General features: G+C 37.5%; 1 protein-coding gene across 1 annotated transcript in view; it reads right to left on the bottom strand.

Annotated features, from left to right (window-relative positions):
- Window positions 1–7,816: 7,816 nt before the first annotated feature.
- Window positions 7,817–18,788, bottom strand: part of RAB21 (RAB21, member RAS oncogene family) — a 30,290-nt gene continuing 19,318 nt past the window's right edge. Inside the window, exons 5-7 of the mRNA XM_069584017.1 lie at window positions 12,819–12,873; window positions 12,228–12,316; window positions 7,817–9,450 (exon numbers count right to left, since the gene is read on the bottom strand). Coding sequence (XP_069440118.1) covers window positions 9,308–9,450; window positions 12,228–12,316; window positions 12,819–12,873 — 287 coding nt within the window. The 3' untranslated portion in view covers window positions 7,817–9,307. The remainder of the gene's footprint in view (window positions 9,451–12,227; window positions 12,317–12,818; window positions 12,874–18,788) is intronic.

Below are 18,788 nucleotides of genomic sequence, written 5' to 3'. Positions count from 1 at the left end.
CTTATCTCAGTCGTCCCTAACAATATTAAAATTGACTTTAAATAGTTAGTAGAAGTTATTATTAGGCAAGGGACATACTCAAATGTCTCTATCATTATTAAATGCAAGCTTTTTTTTTCTTTATAAAGAAAAAAAGCAGAGCTTAACTTAGAGCTCCTTCCCTTACTTCCTTTTTCAGCACTGCCACAAATATTCTGATTCTTTGATGGTATGTTTTCAAGTGGCTATTTCTGCATTCTTGGCTTTTAATACTCTGAATCACAAATCTTGCCAAATTTTATTTCTCTAATGAAACTCACCTATATTCCTAGATTGACTGTTCACAGAAAAAGACAAGTCACTTACCAGACTGAATGAAGCTCTTGATCAACACAACTCTTGAACTTTAGCGTTTAGTTCTGTATTTAAGATAATTCCCCCTTTCCGCCCCCATGTATTAAAATCATATTTTGTTAAACCTTTCATAGATGAGAACTGCTCATGTATGTTGATTATTTTGTAAATAATTCTACATGCAGTTAATAATTTAAAAAAATTGTTTTGGAAGTGGCACAGCTGTAGTTCTGGCAAAGCAGTGAATCAAATGCTGAGGAACTAGAACTGTCACATGGCAACCTCAAGGCAACATACTAAAGATTAAGTTCTCAGTAAATGAAGAATGCTATACCTGGCAATCTTCAATAAAGTTCATCCTGGGTTATATCCTTAATAAATTTCTTGTGCCACTACTGCTGACCTTTGACAGAGAGGAAATACTCAACGCCATTTCGTCAGCTAAAGTACGTTTTCAGGTTTCGTAATACCAAACATGGCTATTACCAACACGGTATCCTCAAAATGGGGAGCAAGGAGCTTATACTGCATAGTATTTGGATAAGAGGAATAACTTTGTTACCCAGGAGACAGCCAGAAGTCTCAAAGCCTCTTGTTCTTACAGTTTTTCCTTTACAGGCTTCTTACGTTTTGAAGAGCTGTCACTACATTACTAAAAGTATTTACGTTTTGTGAACTAGTGTAGATGAATTAATGCAGATGAAAAGAAGTTACTTCTTGATAACTGGTTCATGGAATAGTTTTTCTTAAAAACAAATGTCAATGATTTGACTTTGTTTTCTCCCCAAGAGGATCAAGAAGAGACATAGATAACTTTAATAACACACCACAATATCAAAAATATTCTTAAAAGGCACTGGAAAAAGTATTAGGAAATCCTGGTATTCATTAAGCTGTCTTTCTGGCCTGTATCTTCAATTTCGGGAAGGAAAAAGGCAACCCATGCTCCTAAATTGGAAAGTGCCTTTAGAAATAGATGTTATGGAGTTCCCTGGTGGTCAAGAATCTGCCAGCCATCGTAGGGGACACAGGTTTGATCCCTGGCCCAGGGTGATCCCACATGCCACAGAACTAAGCCTGTGTGCCACAGCTACTGACCCAGCACTTTAGAGCCTGAGCCACAACTGCTGCATTCCATGCCCCGTAGAGCCTGTGCTCCACACCAAGAGAAGCCCCTGCGATGAGCAGCCTGTGCACCACAGCCACAGTACCATGCGCATCAGTGAAGGCCCAACACAGCCAGAAGAACACACGCCATAGCACGTGTATAGTACGTGCTGTACATAGCACGCCATAGTACCCTCCCCAAAGGGGTTTACTATCACTCGGGAATGGACTGCGTCCTGGATTACTATCTGACAAGGGAGCATCTGTCAAAGGCAAAGAAAACAACTGCTTTTTTAAATATATATTTTTTCCAGATTAAAAAAAAAACTGTGTAAACAAGCAAAAGACATGTTTCTTCAGTGTGACCACAAAATCTGGAAAAGCAGTAAGAACTTGAGGACTTAATTGCCACTTAAGGCTAGAAAACTTATTCTATTTTAATCTGGCTAGAAAATGTAGTTTGCAAGACCCAAAATTCTGTCCCGCTTTACCGCAAATTCACTCACCAACTACTGTCACTCTAATTACTGCACCTCACAAGTTTAGCCAGTACCTATCTATGTGATCAAACAGTGTTAACATGTGCTTGGTTGACCTCATATCCACAAATAAATCATTTATATCCTAGACCAAGGGGATCAGTCCTGAGTGTTCTTTGGAAGGAATGATGCTAAAGCTGAAACTCCGGTACTTTGGCCACCTCACGCGAAGAGTTGACTCGTTGGGAAAGTCTCTGATGCTGAGAGGGATTGGGGGTAGGAAGAAAAGGGGACGACAGAGGATGACATGGTTGGATGGCATCACCAACTAGATGGACGTGCATTTGAGTGAACTCCGAGTGTTGGTGATGGACAGGGAGGCCCGGCGTGCTGCAATTCATGGGGTTGCAAAGAGTTGGACATGACTGAGCAACTGAACTGAACTGAACTGTGGGCAATGGTAATCAGTTCCCCATCACCAAGCTCTAACTATAAAGTCAGTCTGGTTCCCCTGTGCATGCTCTGGGCACTCAATGAATGAATGAAATTGATAGTCATAATGAACAGAGAACATGTTTTAAATTTTTAAAAATACCATATGGAAACAATTAACAAAACCATGTAAACTTGTGCTTAACTTGCTGTCTGAATTGTTTTCACTAAAAGTCAAATATGAATAAATCTGTTCTTCTGGAGCACACATATTTATGTCTCAGCACACACGCTTAGCTATAACCTTGACAGTGTAAAGAAATACTCATGAAGTAATTGTTGGGGATATTACAATGCTTCCCAAGCAGGAAAATATGCCAAAAGTTACACTGGTATCAAGGACTTTGGACTCCCTCACCCCTTTTTCCCAGTCCTATTTCCATCGGGGGCAAAACCAACAATTTTATGGACTTCCCCAGAATGCTGCTGCTGCTACTGCTGCTAAGTCGCTTCAGTTGTGTCTGACTCTGTGCGACCCCATAGATGGCAGCCCACCAGGCTCTGCCGTCCCTGGGATTCTCCAGGCAAGAACACTGGAGTGGGTTGCCATTTCCTTCTCCAATGCATGAAAGTGAAAAGTGAAGTTGCTCAGTCGTGTTTGACTCTTCACGACCCCATGGATTGCAGTCTACCAGGCTCCTCTGTCCATGGGATTTTCCAGGCAAGAGTACTGGAGTGGGTTGCCATTGCCTTCTTCCCAGAATGCTAGTTACTCCTAAAGGAAATATACAACATCTTAAGAGTCAGGTACTTAACTTCTATTTCAAGAACTGTCATCACTGATTTAACTTTCTTTTAAAAGGTATGATTCTGATTTCTTCTTGCACAGTTGGTCAATTGATCAAGGGCAGAATTTGACATAGGGTAGAAATTGCTTTCGACTCAGCAACTAACACTTTCAGTCGTGTCCAACTCTTTGGGACCCCATGGACTATAGAAGGGGGTGACAGAATGAGATGGTTGGATGGCATCACTGAGTCAATGGACAGGAGTTTCAGTGAACTCTGCGAGACAGTGAAGGGCAGGGAAGCCTGATGTGCTGCAGTTTATGGGGTCATAGAGTCAGACACGACTTAGCAACTCAACAAGAAATTGCTTTCAGGGAACTGAACATTTATAAAGGCCAAAGATAAACTAAAACATTTATGTATTAGATACAGACACGTACCAAGTTGTTTACAACAGTTACCTCTAAAGAGGGATGGTGGGGGAGGGGGAGACCGGAAGAAAGATTTTCATTTTTCATTCTGTATTAATGGCACAAATTAACCAAGTTTTCAGTTTTTGGTAGCATGAAGTCTTGTGTTATGTAATGCTCAAAGCTGTATAAAGACTCGTTTTTAGTTTGTCCTCTTTTTCCTATCAACTATACCTTCCCTTTCTTCCTTCTTTCCTCAAATAAAAAGTTATTCTGAATAAAGAAAAAACCTGCTAAAGTTAACTCCTGAATTCTATATATTAATCAGTCAAAAGTAGGCCAAAAGTAAAACACTTCAAATGAATTGTAGGCAGATGTCTAATTTCTTGATTCACATGCTTAAGAGACCCCGATTCTAAGTTAAGTCCTGCCTTGCATTTAAGTTCTATGATTCTAATGAAATCCACCTAAGTGGCCAGATTCCTCTGGGCAAGATTTTTTTGTTTTCTTTTAGGCCATGCGGCCTAAAAGTTCCCTGACTTTTAGGGAAAGTTCCAGTTCCCTGACTACACCAGTGACCTAACACGTGCCCCCTGCATTGAGAGTAAGGAATCCTACTCATCGGACTGCCAGGGAAGTCCCTGCAGAAGGTTTTATGGAGAGTCAGGAGTTATATAAAAAGGAAAAACACACCCAAAGAGATTTGGAAGAAAATGAAAATCTGTATATATTGACATAAAATCTCCTAGACATTTTGTTAGGAAAAAAAGCAAGTTTCAAAACATATGCATAGTAAGACACAATATGTAAAAATTTTAAATGCATAAAATTATGTATTTCTACAGGTGAACATGTTATGTATATAAATGCATAAAGAAAAGGTGATTGAAGAGTATACACTCTAGAGCAACAGTTACCATTTTGGAGAGGGTACCCCAGTGGCACTTCTATAGTATCTGCTTTTTTAATTTTCCTAGAATATAGTCATATGTAATTAAATACAAAACAAGGAACTTTTTATACTTCTAGGAAGTACTTCATACGATGGTTTCCTTAAAATAGCTTGCTACCACTTAAGATTCTTGAGTTATTTAGTCACTAAGTCGTGTCCAACTCTTTGTGAGCTCATGGACTGCAGCAGGCTAGGCTCCTCTGTCCATTGCATTTCCCAGGCAAGAATACTGGAGTGGGTTGCCATTTCCTTCTCAAGGGGATCTTCCTGACCCAGAAATCAAATCCGCATCTCCTGCATTGGCAGGCGGATTCTTTACCACTAAGCCACCAGAGAAACCCACCACTGAAGGTATAGTTTACCAAATAGGACTGTCGTCTGTTTTTCATCACCATCATCCTTTACCCCTGCTACCCCCACACCTTTCTCTCATTGCTCCACACAAGATCAAATCTAAGGAAATTACATAAGCTTTTTATTGAGTATTTGATAATGAAGAAATGATTCAGTCGCCAGAAGTACCAAACTCATAATAGAGAACTGGTATCGTGACAATGAAGATCATTTAAGTAGGTGGCCTCATCCTTTGGCTTTAATCCAATGCACTTGGAAATACGTGCATCATTTTAGAGAAGACAAGATGCTTTAATCTTTCTGGGTGTGCCATGTACCATGCCATGTTCATTATTTACTGCAGAAAAAATACTGCAGTAGAAAGATTAACACCCAAAAAGCACACTCAGCTTCCTTAGAAGAGAGATTATATATAAATCCAAGATAGCCCAAGCAGTGCTAAAGATCTGCCAAAGTGGTATTTGTTTAGAAGCAAAGCATTTTTGCTTAAAATTGCAAACCTTTAAGAGTTTTTCTACATTTTTTCATTACCTGTGATTAATACTAAAATACTTAACATGTAGGAAAGTTTGCTGAAAATTATAGTTTTCTTGAAAAGGGAAAAGCTATCAAAGTCAGACATATGTGTAGCATGAATTTTAGCCCACAACACCAAATATATTCTTACTGTTTTAGCTGACAAAAAATTATAGAACAGCAGCTTACTGGAATCAATGACTATTATGAAATCAAGTAAATGTACAAGTTTAATGAATCCCAGCTTTTAATTATTAAAATCTACATAATACAATTTATAATTTAGAAAAGAACACTTAAGGATCTATTTAGTTTCTGTATCTTTAGAAATTATTGTAAGGTTCTTGCTGGTCATTACTATCTACCCCACTTTCTAGACAATATGAACATTTTAAATGGTCACAAATTAAGTATTCCCTCTGTTACACTGTGTCTACTTTAAAAACATCTATCTTTTAAACATATAGATACTTTTAGATACTTTTAAAGTATCTACTTTAAAAAACTATAATGGCAAACAGAAGTCAAAGGTAAATTTCGAAAGTCAAAGGCACGATCAAACCCTTCTAGAATGTAAGTTATATCATCTGAAGTTAATATAAGATCAATGATCTAGACCCCTGGTAGCATCTGTAATACAGAAAATTGCAAATTATGGATTAAAAGAAATAAACAGTATAACAACTCATTTTTAATGTTCTAAATATTTGGCACAATGCATAATTTGCTTTAGAAACTATTTGTTAAAAGTACTGTAATTTTTTAAATGATTTTAAAACTGTCAGGTTGTACAATTTCCTATCTACCTGATTTTCATTCTACTTCTTACTACCTTCCTTCTCTATTTCTTTTCTCACTGAAAATCTAAAAATGAAATATTCTGCTTTTATTTTAATGCCAAATAAAAAGTAATTACTAATACTATACAAGCTAATATTTTTAAAAAGATTTTAATTTAGCTATTACAGCCATGGTGCTAAGTCGCTTCAGTCGTACCCAACTCTGTGTGAACTCACAGACGGCAGCCCACCAGGCTCTGCCGTCCCTGGGATTTTCCAGGCAAGAGTACTGGAGTGGGTTGCCATTGCCTTCTCCGTTACAGCCATAGCTTTAGGCTACTTTCAGAAGATACCCCCAGAACCAAAGAAATTCAGATATTTCATATGATAATGTGATGCTTCTTTTCAGATTACTGTTTAGCCCCAAATTGTGAAATGCGTATTTTTAAAAACAATAATCTTGCTCTATAATCACAATGCAAAACTAGCAGAATACCCACTGTCATTACAGAAACTATGATTATATACTTTAAATATTTGGGTATCTTTTTAATGACTATCTTAAACCAACTTTTAATTTATATATACCAAGAGTATACACTTATTAGTTGAAAAATACATTGATTCTACCTACCTACTACTTTTAATACACAACATGATAGTTTGTGTCTTCTTCCTAGTAACACAATTATAAGGACAGGAACACAAAATCTGTTTTAGGGAGGTAAAGTACCGGAAAAACTTTCTTAGCCTTGGTTTATCTTTTTTTATCTTTCCTTTGAATACACATTGCAACTGATTTGTCCTCTTTCACTACCCTTTCACTCTATTCCTACCTAAAACTTTTGAGCTTTGGAGCAAGGTCAGGTATACCATATTATCTATTGTTGCTACTGAATTAAATTACAGGTGAAAAAAAATAATGAAATGCTTGATGTTAAGGAAGATACATAGAAAACCAAGGAAGAGACACAGAAACCAAGGAAGAGTAAAGAAACAGAGAGAGTGGTTGTACCTCACCAATAATTATCTGGCAATTCTGGAGAAGAGGTTTCTATCTGGACTTTATATCATTAATATAGGGCTGAAAATCAGAGAGTTCAGCTCTCCATTATGACTTTTGATTTTACTCTTTAAAATAAACCTCAATTTCATCTCTAATTAGTTTTAAAAATATACTTCACTCCAATGGAGAGGAGCTTATTTCCCATCTACATCTACAACAAGGCTTTCTCTATAGAAAAAAGACAGGAAGGCAAAAACTATTTGTTCCAGTATCTGTACTCAGAATCCCCGCTGCCTCCCTCCAGGAAACCAAGAAACTGCACAGAGAACGATCATCCCATAAAAGAAGACGACTTTAGCTTATCTTCCAGGAAACTCTTTCCATCCCACCCGGGAGGGAACACACAACAGAGCAGCAGTGTGTTGAGTTCGACAGAGACAGTAATTAAAGAGGGTAAAAATGCAGACTTATAGAATACTTAATACTAAGTTAAAATTGCAATATCATAACATCAAGATGGTAATTCATTCAACTTTAACCCATTTGGGAAAGTTACTTTTTTTGTAACTATAACTTCTTTACATTCTCTTAACTGTTCAAGCTAACAACTTTATTGTATACTACTGCTTCTTATAAGAAGTAAATCCAGGGACCATTCCATTTTATCTTAGACATATCATTTACTAGTTTTCCAAGCATGACAGAAATGGAAAAATATATATATTAGAACAAGAACAATTTTTGTTAATTTACATAATTTGTGTTCTTCCTGTGCCTGATTTTATTAAAATTAACAAATTTAAGTTTAGTCTTATGCTTAAGGAAAAAAAAAAAAACTTAGTGAGACTCATTTACAAAGTATACAAGAATATAATTTTATAAATCTTTCCAGTGTTTGCTATAACTACGTTACATGAAATGTTTCCCTTCAAAGAAACTCAGACGGATAGCGCTTACAAAATGAAACAAAACTTTCCGTGTTCATCTCTGGCAAGCAATGAACAAATACAATTTGCTTAGGAAAGATCTAGAACTGCTGCCTCCGGAGCAGAAACTACCACTAACATGCTGCTGTATAAAGGAGTCTTGGTGAGTGGCTACTATCTGGGACTTCTTCCTCTCTTCTCATACCAGTGAATCCATTTCATATAAAGCATAAGAGAAAACTAAAGCTTTGCAGAAGTGAAACTCAGCATGCTCCACCCAAATACTTCTAAGGTAACCACTCTAAAGCAAAAACGGCAGAAGTCATCTCTTTTATCCCTGCCTCCCAAAAAACAAACCCCCAAAAGAACAAAACAACCCAAAACCCAAAGGCAAATGCTGTTGCTCAATCAATCATCACATGGATTTAGAGGCAAAAAACATGACAACAGCAATAATTCAAGTAAAGTATATGAGAAAATTTAAACACGCCACTTTCAAGTTAAGACAGAAGTGAAGGGGAGCTATGATCTTTTTATCAGAGTCAAAAAGCTTAGGCATTATCACCAAATGTTAATTCACTTTACAGTCATCAATGAGACTATTGTATATATTTTTGCACCTTGCACTTGTAAAAGCAGATAAAATATTTAATATGTAATTTACATTGTATTTTACCAGCTCAGCATACAGGATGTATATAGATTATATCAAAGTGTAGTAGACAGTTAGGGGCCTGTGCAAACCCTGCAAAAATAGTACTTCAGGTATCTGCTAATTAAAAAAAAAAAAAGAAGAAGAAAACAAAAGACATTTTGCCATTTAGAAGGGATACAATTCAAACTACCACAAAATACAAAGGACTGCAAAAATGTATACCATTCCAACAACATATATAAGTTATTAAATAAAGATTTGATTTAAAAGAATATAAATGAAGCCTTTAAGTAGGTCTTTTCTACATGCATATTATTTCTTATTAAAGAAAAAAATATGTAAAAAGGCCATTGGTAATTGCTTTGTTAACATTTGTAGAAAATGCCAATTCTCTGGTCACAAACTCCACTAGGTTTAGCACTTAAGGTCTCTGCAGTTATAAACGTAATTTAAAATACTGTTAATTCTGTAACTCCATCAGTAAAATAATGTGACTTGGAATATGGCAGTCTTCATGTTGAGGGCAATGATCCACAGTTTGTTTTTTTTTACTTTCTTAGGGGTGAACAGTTATCCAGAAGAACAGCACCCTCCGCCAACGCTCTGGGCTTGAGGTTCATCATCAATGATCTGAACACCTCGCCTTGCAGCTCCCGGCTGACTGGAGCCATTGCCTTTTGCCCTCTCATCCATTTGTGCAGTTTCTATCATTCCTAAGAGAGGGAGAAAGCAGACATCAGTTAGGACCACAACCGGAGTCTTCTGTTTCTCTAATTTCCGTTTACTATCATGATAGCGGACTTTCAACCAACAAGGAAACTAAGTAATAGCAAGGGTATTTGTCCAGCTGCATCACAGCCACAGTGACATCACCAGAGAAAACAAGTTTTTGATCCGAACAAATGACTGTATACAAGGGCCATCCTTAAGATTTTCCAAGTATACTTAGAAATATGTCAGCTCAGTTCAGTTCAGTCGCCTAGTCATGTCTGACTCTTTGCCACCCCATGGACTGCAGCACACCAGGCCTCCCTGTCCATCACCAACTCCCAGAGTTTATTCAAACACACTTCCACTGAGTTGGTGATGCCATCCAACCATCTCATCCTCTGTTGTCCCCTCTTCCCGCCTTCAAAATATGTCAAAGAAGGTCAAATTGTTCCAAGTACAAGCAATATTTAGGGTACAAGATTATTCTTCAATTAATGTAAAACTTTTAAGCAAATAACATTTGAAAGAACCAGAGTTTAGGATGAAGGAGGAAGAAGAAAGCTGGAGGACTCACACTATCTGGTTTAAAGATACAATAGAAAGTTACTCTAATGATGACAATGAGATACTGGTGAAAAAAGAAATACAGAGTCAACAAAACAGGTCCAGAAACAGACTCCCATACATATGGTCACTTGATTTTTAACACATGTGCCAAGTTTACTGAATGAAAACAATCATCTTTTCAAGAAACAGTACTAGAACTGGACATTTACATGTAAAAAAATGAAAAGTTCAATCTGTATCTCCCACCATATGTGAACATTAGTAAGAAATTAATTTCAGATCTAAACGTAAAACAAAACACAGCAGGAGGGGCTTCCCTGGTGGCTCACTGGTAAAGAAGTAAATCCCAACGCAGGAGATCAATCCTCGATCCAGGAGGATCCCGCACGACTCAGAGCAACTGAGGCCACGCAGCACAACTACCGAGCCTGGACTCCATAAAGCCTGGGAGCCACAGCTACTGAAGCCTGCGGGCCCCTGAGCCGGTGCTCCACAACGCGGGGAGCCACTGCCGTGGGAAGCCCGAAGAGCCCAACTAGAGAGTGGCCTCTGCTCTCCGCAGCTGAAGAAAAGCCCACACCCAGTGAAGAGCCAGCACGGCCAAAAATAAATTAACTAATTTAAAAAAAGGAAAAAATAGGAGGGAATCTCTGTAGAAGAAAATCTTTATGACTTTGAGTTAGCAAAGATTTCTCATGTAAGACACACAAAAAATGACTCATAAAGAAAAACTGACAAATCAGACCTCATTAAAATTTAGATCTTTTGCTCTTTGAGAAACAGTTAAGAAAAATGAGAATACAAGACACAGACTAGGAGTAAATAGTTGCAAAATACATATCTGAAAAGATGAGCAAAGAAAAGAGAGTCCTTAGAACAGAATAAGGGTTCTAAACTTGGGTCCAGAGACCAATCTTGAACAATGGTTTCCAAATCGAGGTATATGGGACAATTCATTGAGATGAAATTAGAAAACAGTTTTCCCCAACCTTTCAAAATTTCTATTTTTTTAATATGTTTGACTATATACAAAATACATAAGCACTTGTATATGTTCTATAATTTTAAAATAACATATGGAGAACATTCAATCTTTTTATATAAAGATGTCATATACAACATTTACAAGCCACTGATCTAGAACCTCAGTACTCAAAGTATGGTCTGTGGACAAGTGTCATTAATCCTTGGATGTCTGTTAGAAAACAGAAGTTCAGGCCTACATGAGACCAGCTTTATCAAATTACAATTGTAACAAGATCTCCTAGTGACTGATATGTACAGCAGTGGTTCTCATATTTTAGTATAAATCAGAATCCTAAGGAGGAATGATTAAAACACACGTTTGGAGAACCACCTCCTAGAATTTCGATTCAGTAGGTTTGGGGTAAAGCCCAAGAATTCGCACTTCTAATACATTCTCAAATGATGCTAATGCTGCTAACTCGGAGACTACATTTAGAGAATTACTCTCCCAGGTGAACTACGAATGATCTTCAGGTTTACATAATACTAGTATTTACTCCAAAGTTTGTATATATGTACATTTTTCTAGAGAGAAAACCATCATTTCATCATGTTCTCAAAAGAGTCTGTGATTTCAAGGAATGTAATTTGACAAAATCATCTCAAGACATTATTCTACAGACTAGGGTTTTCCTAAGTATAGTATGTGTTCTATTGGTGATATGAGAAATGACTTTCAGGTTGTATATGATAAACATTTTCCTTTCTCTCTCTTTTTTTAATATGAAAAAGCATAAACATACATAAAAGAAAAACATAATGAAAATCTGTATGTCCATCACACACTTTCATCCATACTTGGCAATCATCACTACCATTATTTTTAAATCAAATTTATGTGCCAGACATATACATTTCATTCATAAATTATGATTTCTAAAGATAAAACCTTTAAAAAAATAAAAATTATTTTCAGGCATAATCACAACACCATAATTATGCCTAACAAAATTCACAATATTTAAGATCATCAATATCCAGTGAATGTTCATATAGTCCCAATCATTTCATAAATGTTCTTTTTCACTAGTTTGTCAAATTAGGATACAAATAAGGTCCATCCACTGCAACACGTTGTTACATCTCTTAAATCTTTTACTCTGTATATTCCCCTTCCATTTTTATTTTTAATGGTATTGCATTTATTTTAATATGTTTAGCAAACACAACACATCCATACACCTACTTTTACAAAGGTCAAGAAAGAGTTCCTCAATTCCTTTGTTCTGTTTGGCTGAAGTGTGATAATGTTTTGCTCCCACAGATTCTGCATACCTTAAAAAGAAAAGCAACATCAGTAATTGCTGTAAAAAAATGTTTCAAGTTTTTGACACAACTGCTATTTGAACTTCTTTTTTTTACAGTAGCACTTTTGGTGACTTATTACCAATTAACTCAGGTTTAGTGAAATTAAAATTATATACTGGTTAATATCTCTATATATTGAATCAACTTTTAAATAAGAATATATTGCAAGACTTGAAATTTTTATAAATTAATTTGCAACCCAAATATTTTAGTTTTTGTGACTCGCTATTTGGCTATTTTGCATCACTTTTATACTTTTTACTGAAACCAGAAAAAGAATTGAAAGTGAAATATCTTTAAATGTCACGAAAAGTCTAGACACTGCCAATGTAAACACACTTCATTGAATCCAATAGCTCAATCTATATTAAAAGGTTTGAGTAATAACTAAATGGTAAAGAACATGGTGCAAGGATGAAGACTTCTTACAGAGAGTGACTGATGGAAGGAAGAGAAAGAAAACACTTACGATTCTGCTTCTTGAATGGAAACATGTCTCTCCTTCTCCAAGTCTACTTTATTACCTAATTGGAAAAAGTAAATGCCAGTGTTTAACACTGATTCATTTTTATAATGAAACTAAGCTAATTCTAAACATACAAATTCTATTTTGATCCCATAGAAAAATAATGCAAATCCCCACCAGACTTCTCAGTGTCTTGAAACTATCAAGTGAACTCCTATGATATGAGGGTTGATCTTGACTGTTAAGGTGAATGCCTCAACCTCCCTCAGATGGCTCAATGCATATCCCTCCTGAAGCTGCGGCCTTGGAGAGAAAAGACCTCGCCCAAGGAGATGAGCATTCTTTTTGATTTAGAGTATAAACGGGATTAAGATTTACTAGGGAACTCTAAGAAAAAAATCTATGATTTCTATCCAAGTCTAAGTAAAGTCGCTCAGTCGTGTATGACTTTTTGGAACCCCGTGGACTGTAGCCTACCAGGCTCCTCCGTCCATGGGATTCTCCAGGCAAGAATACTGGAGTTGGTTGCCATTTCCTTCTCCAGGGGATCTTCCCAACCCAGGGATCAAACCCAGATCTCCTGCATTGCAGGCAGACGCTTTAACCTCTGAGCCAGCAGGGAAGCCCCAAGTCTAAGTGGTCCCCAATCAACTCAGAGATGCTCAGTAATTAAATAAGGCCACCTTATTGCTCATGAAAATATATTAGGCTAGCCTTTTGGATCCTAAGAATACTTTGGTTTTCTGGATGATATGAACTGATTAAAGAAAGCATTAAAATGTATGGCTTTTGAAGTACTTCATCAGTGCAAGGGAACAAACTGTACTGTTTGTTTTAAAACCGTCAGAGAACTTAGTATATGAACACCATGCAGATTTTAAATTACTGAAAATAAGTTTGGCTTTCCTTAAGCAATGGAACCAAACTCAAACTATGCTACAAAGCAACCAGAACAAAAGTGAAGAAACTTCAAAATGCAGATTCCTTATTATATACAGGCTAGAGATGAAGGTAAGAAGGCTGGACTGAGTGCTAAAGGCAAGGGAAATAACAGACAGGAAAGGGAGAAATACATTAAGAAAGGACACGTTAAAGAAATATTTTCATTTCTATTATGACCTATAGAGGTAAAAAAATCGGAGAGGGCAATGGCACCCCATTCCAGTACTCCTGCCTGGAAAATCCCATGGACAGAGAAGCCTGGAAGGCTGCAGTCCATGGGGTCACTGAGGGTCGGACACGACTGAGCGACTTCACTTTCACTTTCATTCACTGCAGAAGGAAACAGCAACCCATTCCAGTGTTCTCGCCTGGAGAATCCTAGGGACGGGGGAGCCCAGTGGGCTGCCCTCTGTGGGGTCACACAGAGTCGGACATGACTGAAGTGACTTAGCAGCAGAGGTAAAAAGGGAAATCCTGTAAATAAGGTCATTTTTTTTCTTGGAACTTTAGAGCATCAAGAAGACAATTTCAGATAAAGCACTGAACTAAGCTCCCAATGAAAGATGCAATGCTTAGAACTGAGAGGTACAGGCCCAGAGGTTTTGTATATAGAAGACCTCAAATAATCTGAGCAGCTAATTATGTGCAGCCTCAAGCGACATCTGACATGGTAGCCTAAGGCTGAGAGGGAAGCACATATGCTAAAGCTCAAAAGGTCCTAACAAATTCAGTACTGAACTCTTCCTTCTTTGAACAGTTATCAGTCTATCTCAGCAAGAAAACACGTATTAGTTCTGATCTCCGACATTATTCTGTCAATAAATTTTTAAGCTGATAAATATTACAGCCAATACATCCCACAATCACCAGCAGAGTAAGCTGTTCTATGCCATGAAGAATGCAAAAGGCACCACCTAGTGGCAGATGGTTCCAACAAACAGCAACAAGATTCTGCCACAGAAAAAAGGTAAAGTTGGCTTAAAGCTCAACATTCAGAAAACGAAGATCATGGCATCTGGTCCCATCACTTCATGGGAAATAGATGGGGAAACAGTGAAAACAGTGTCAGACTTTATTTTGGGGGGGCTCCAAAATCACTGCAGATGGTGATTGCAGCCATGAAATTAAAAGATGCTTACTCCTCGGAAGGAAAGTTATGACCAAACTAGATAGCATATTAAAAAGCAGAGACATTACTTGGCCAACAAAGGTCCGTCTAGTCAAGGCTATGGTTTTTCCTGCGGTCATGTATGGATGTGAGAGTTGGACTGTGAAGAAAGTTGAGCGCCGGTGAATTGATGCTTTTGAACTGTGGTATTGGAGAAGACTCTTGAGAGTCCCATTGACTACAAGAAGATCCAACCAGTCCATTCTAAAGGAGATCAGTCCTGGGTGTTCTTTGGAAGGAATGATGCTAAAGCTGAAACTCCAGTACTTTGGCCACCTCATGCAAAGAATTGACACATTGGAAAAGACTCTGATGCTGGGAGGGATTGGGGGCAGGAGGAGAAGGGGATGACAGAGGATGAAGTGGCTGGATGGCATCACTGACTTAGATGGATGTTGAGTTTGAGTGAACTCCGGGAGTTGGTGATGGACAGGGAGGCCTGGCGTGCTGCAATTCATGGGGTCGCAAAGAGTCGGACACGACTGAGCGACTGAACTGAACTGAACTGAAAAAGGTAAACAGTCTCCTATAGAAAAAGGAGACTTTTGTTGAAATTAATGAAAACCCTCTCAGTTGGTTTGATAGAGCTTAAATGTCTTTTTTTTTTTTCCCCAAAATCTGCCAGAATTACTAATATCTACTTTTTAAAAATGAGGCTAGGGAAAAAGTAGACAATCACCTTATTGCCTCAAATGAATATTCGGGGAAAACTGAGACACTGCTTTATTATTTAATAACATTTAGACTTAACCAACTTTAATAAAGCCAGTTATTTTCTTTTTAAATTTTCTGCCTCGCCACCGTGGCTTGAAGTATCTTGGTTACCCAGCCAGAGACTGAACCTGGGCCACAGCAGGCAAAGCGCCAAGCCCTAAACACTGGGCCACCAGGGAATTCCCTAAAATCGGTTACTATTATAACTGCTAACTATTTTAATAACACAATTAATATTTTAAACAAAAAAAATCCTTCTACTAAATAACTACTGTTTCTCTGAACAGTTAAGTGCTCATGATGGATTAACAGCACAGGCTAAGTCACAAGACTGCCTGTCAGTGACTGATAAGTTCAAGATCTTTGTAGCTCCTACATTCTTTTGAAGGCAAGAGAGCTAAAGTTAGCAGTTTTGAGGCTTATTTCCCTGGTAGCTCAGATGATAAAGAGTCTGTCTGCAGTGCTGGACACCCAGGTTCGATCCCCGGGTCAGGAAGATCCCCTAGAGAAGGAAACGGCAACCCACTCCAGTATTCTTGCCTGGAGAATCCCATGGATGGAGGAACCTGACAGGCTACAGTCCGCGGGGTCGCAAAGAGTCAGACACGACTAAGCAACTTCACTTCACTTCTGTTTCAATACTATTCTGTGGCCACATTGGGAACTTTCCAATAGGCTTAAAACACCTGAAAACAAGAATAACCACCAAAATAAGCACCTACTTGAAAGCACTATATACTTTCTGAGGGCTGAAGCCACTGGAGAGGAAAAGGCTATCCTGCTAAGAACACTAAAAACTTTTTCTTCTTTTAAAATACCTATTTTAATAAAGAACATGGAAGGGATATACCCATTACTAAGAGCAGATGGCTAATAGCAATAAAGAGAATTTTATTTTGCTTAGACTGGATGGAATGTGGCGTAGTGGAAACTTAAATCTGATAAAATTTGCTTTAACTTCTGGCTCATTTCAAAACTATATGATTTGAGGCATATTACTTCACCCCTCTTAGTTTCACTTTGTACAAATGTAGCTAATAAACTTTCCAAGGTTAATGTGAAAATAAGATATAATGTAAAAGGCCTAGTAAATAGTACACATGCGATGGAGAGTAGTTATTAAAATCAGCCATATCCATCAGTGAATGATCAAGTGAAAAATTAAGAGTTATGAGAGACTTAAAGCCCATGATAATTAATATATCTTATCACAATCCTGACTGGCTTAGGAAATCCTTTACCCATCCCACCCCCCAATTTAGTTAGGTTTCCTTTTGCGTTATCCCAGCACCCTCTCCTTACCTCTTCACAGCTTTTACCATAATATACAATAAGAGCTTGTTTTTCCTCTCTCACCCTACATGATAAGCTCTGGGACTACAAGGACTGTATCTATTTTTTAACTTATTCACTGTATTACTCTCAAAGCATGGTACATGGCAGCAAGTAACACATACTCCTGGTTAAGGATATGGGCCTGAAGCAACAGACAGGCCTGAATTAAAATCCCAGGCCTATCTCTAAGTACTATGTAGTCTGGGAAGTGTCACGCTCTCTAGGTCCATTTTCTCATGTGTAAAATGGCAATGGCAACAATACCTTCTTGCAGTGTTGTCAGGAGGCTTACATGAAATAATAAGGATGTAGTTCTTAGAACAGTACCTGGCACTCAATAAGTGGTAAGTAGTTATTAACAAATATATGTTTAACAAACATACAAATGTTGAGAACAGACTATTGACAACATATTCTATTAAATAGAGCAACCACAGCCAAGAGTGCTGATCAATGGATTAACTAAAACTAGAGGGAGAAGTCTCTACTAGCAAAGTATGGAGTTCTCTATTTCTGATTTACATATTATCAGTGGTTTAGATAAGGACCGAGAAGCTTCTTACACATGGAAAAAGCTAGTAGATTATAAATACGTCAAACATAAACATTCAGAAACATATGGCAAGTTGAAATTCTTACACTTAGGTTTATATAACAGTTATGCAGGAAGATAGGGAAAGCCTAACAGAAGAGAAATACTTATAAAAACGGAATTCTGATTTTTGTTATAATCTATGTAAAAGACAAATTAAGCTGACATGACTGCTAAAAAGCATATGCAATCTTAGAGATAATAATCTAAAGAAAAAAGGAACCAAAAAGAAATGCCAGAAGTCCACAGAGAGAGTTCTAGAGTTCTTTTACTTTACCCATTAAGAATATTCCTCCACTCTAGTGAATCATGGTCTACTTTCATCTTTGGAGTCAAAAGTTACCTTTGGAGTCCTTAACTCAAAAATATGTATAGTTAAATGTAACAAGAATAGATTCAAGGGATTAGATCTAGTAGACAGAATGTCTGAAGAACTATGGATGTAGGTTTGTAACACTGTACAGGAACCAGTAACCAAAATCATCCCAAAGAAAAAGAAATGCAAGAAGGCAAAGCGGTTGTCTGAGGAGAATTTACAAATAGCCGGGGAAAGAAAAGAAGCAAAAGGCAAGGAAGAAAGGGAAAGATAAACCCAAATGAATGCAGAGTTCCACAGAATAGCAAAGAGAGATAAGGCGGCCTTCTTAAATGAACAAGGCAAAGAAATAGAGGAAAACAATAGAATAGGAAAGACTAGAGATCACTTCAAGAAAACTGGAGCTATCAAGGAAACATCTCATAAAAGAATGGGCACGACAAAGGACATAAATGGTAAAGACCTAACAGAAGCAGAAGAGACTAAGAAGAGGTGGCAAGAATACACACAAAAACTGTACAAAAAAGGTCTTAATGACCCCGATAACTAGAACTGGACATCCTGGAGTGTTAAGTCAAGTGGGCTTTCAGAAGCATGACTATGAGCAAAGCTAGTGGAGGTGACGGAATTCCAGCTTAGCTATTTAAAACCCTAATAGATGATGCTGTTAAACTGCTGCACTCAGTATGTCTATAAATTTGGAAAATCCAGCACTGGCCACAGGACTGGAAAAGGTCAGTTTTCATTCCAATCCCAAAGAAAGGCAATGTCAAAGAATGTTCAAACTACTGCACAATTGCACTCATTTCACATGCTAGTAAGGTAATGCTCAAAATCCTTCAAGACAGGCTTCAATCGTACGTGAACCGCTAACTTCCAGGTGTGCAAGGTGGGTTTCGAAGAGGC

This window comes from Ovis canadensis, chromosome 3 (assembly GCF_042477335.2).
Source record: "Ovis canadensis isolate MfBH-ARS-UI-01 breed Bighorn chromosome 3, ARS-UI_OviCan_v2, whole genome shotgun sequence".
NCBI classification, from domain to species: Eukaryota; Metazoa; Chordata; class Mammalia; order Artiodactyla; family Bovidae; genus Ovis; species Ovis canadensis.
Note: the sequence above shows the minus strand (reverse complement) of the source record. Positions and strands in the feature narration are given on the sequence as shown.